Source organism: Verticillium alfalfae, genomic scaffold, assembly GCF_000150825.1.
Source record: "Verticillium alfalfae VaMs.102 supercont1.3 genomic scaffold, whole genome shotgun sequence".
NCBI classification, from domain to species: domain Eukaryota; kingdom Fungi; phylum Ascomycota; class Sordariomycetes; order Glomerellales; family Plectosphaerellaceae; genus Verticillium; species Verticillium alfalfae.
The window spans coordinates 596796-598888 of NW_003315036.1; the positions used below are offsets into that span (position 1 = coordinate 596796).

Consider the following 2093-nt stretch of genomic DNA (forward strand, 5'->3'; position numbering starts at 1 on the left):
TCTGAGCTGGGAGCGTACGTAGCTGATGACGGTGATGTTGCACTTGATCTCAATGTCCTCGCGCAGGTAAAGGCCGTCGGCGGGGACGCCGAGGTCGGCGAGGCCAATCTCGGCGTGGACGGGAGGCTCGATGCCGGGCTGGTTGCCCTCGATGCGGTACTTGATGCGGATGTCGACATTCATGGGCGCGTACGTGTGCGTCTGCAGGCCCCAGGGCATGTCGTGAAAGCAGCCATTGAACTTGATCTTGCCAGAGCCCATCTTGCCGAGGCCGGGCACCCACTGCATGCGCTCGGTAATCTCATACCACGTCGAGTAGTACTCGTCCGAGGCGGCATCGCGAGGCGCCTGGATGGGCTTGTGGTCGATCACGAGGGGGTTGAGAGTGATGACTTCGGAGTGGGAGTGGAGGATGTCGATGGCGAGCTGTCGGGGGATGAAGCCCGGTATGGGCGTGATGGTCGTGTAGACCTCTTTCTTGCGAAGCATGGCGGACATTCGTCGCCGTCGTCAGTCGTCAGTCGTGTCGCAGTCGTGTCGCAGTCGTGTCGTCAGTAAACCGTGCCGTCACCGTCAATCGGGTCGTCAGTCAATCGTCTCGTCGCCGTCAATCGTGGATCGTCGGATGCTTTATTCAGTGGAGAAGATGTCGCGATGATGGGATGAACGTGGTTCCTGTGCAGATGGCCAACGAAGCTGCAGAGATGGCGGCACACAGATCAAGACTGAACAGCAACGCTGCTTGAGGTGAAGCAATGGACAAAGGGAATAGGAACAAAAAAAGAGAGCTGACGCCGGTGCTGACGGATGGCCCCTCGTCAGCTTGCGCAGCCGCTGCCCATCTGCCCCTCCCGCCGAGCCCTGCGTTGGCAGGCGGCGTCACAGGAGCTGCTGCCGCTGCCCGGCCAGCTCAGCCCAACGCACTGGCCGTCTCTGTGGTGGGGTGTACAAAGGGAAGGTACCTTTACCTGCCGACCTCCTCAGGGACCTAGACGCTGCACAATGATCACTGAACACTTCCCCAGAGCCCTGGGGCTCGGGCGCCCTCCCAGGGCTCAGTCTTCTGTTCTCACTTCTCACGTCATCACAGCCCCCCGGCCCACGATGATCCGTTCCGGGACGCTGGTTCCGTGCCCATCGCTTCGGCAGTGCCAGCCAATGGATGCATGCCGCTCGCATTGTCGCCCCCTCCGAAGGCCAGGGGCGCACATGGGTTTCTCATTTCAGTGCCCTGTCATGCCTGTGCATCTCCACCGCGTCTCTGTTTGAGGGCAAGGATTGCAGTGCGGTCCAACGTTGACGTGGACAGTGCTCTGTGCCTCTCGCTTTTACGTTGCGCAAAGTCTTATGACATGACAGACTACCTTGTGAAGATCAGACGGCACTCTTCTTATGTATGCTTACTGACAGGTGGTTCCTGTTGTTTCAAATCGTCGGGTTCGCCGTTGATCGCTGTGTCGTTCCTTGGACAGAGCACCATTTCGAGGTGAAACAAGGTGCGCCCCGGTGTAGGATCGGACCAGATCCAGTTGGGCAGACGGGAGACACGATCTTGATCCTTTGTTCTCATGGCCTGCTTCTCCCAGATAAATACCTCCCGGGGTCACAACACCACCAGGAAAGATAGATTTGGAGGTAACACAAAGTGGGAGCAGCCAATCTGATTCTTTTTGTCGGGGTTTCCTTTTTTCTGTGTTATGAAATTGTTTTCCTTGACGCTGTCAGCGAAAGAGATCAGCACTCGCTGTCGGCAGCATGTGCTTTTTTGGCTACAATTACTGGTAGGTTGCATTGGTGACCCTCGATCGGAGTAGTAACAAGTCATTCCAAATTCTGTCAAAAAAGAAGGTTTTAGCACTAGCTTTTGACTTTGATCATAGAGTCATACTTTTGCAACCTCTTCATTGGGCATAGCCTTGTACCTTCGAATCGAATGCTGGATAGCGAGCACGACAGGTTGGATATGATGATCAGAAAGTTATTAGTCCCCATCTGGAACTTGATTAGTCCAGGAATGATGTGGATCTCCAACTGAACTGTAAGAAGGTTGGTTACGCTCTGCTATCAGCTTAAGTTATGTTTGTCGCCGAATA

General features: G+C 55.3%; 1 protein-coding gene across 1 annotated transcript; it reads right to left on the reverse strand.

Moving 5' to 3' along the window:
* Positions 1–179: 179 nt before the first annotated feature.
* VDBG_02690 (conserved hypothetical protein) lies at positions 180–498 on the reverse strand (the record flags this gene model as incomplete). Its single annotated transcript, XM_003006505.1, has 2 exons — positions 180–201; positions 284–498. 2 exons carry the CDS (start codon positions 496–498, stop codon positions 180–182), a joined length of 237 nt encoding a protein of 78 aa, XP_003006551.1.
* Between the last annotated feature and the right edge of the window lie 1595 nt (positions 499–2093).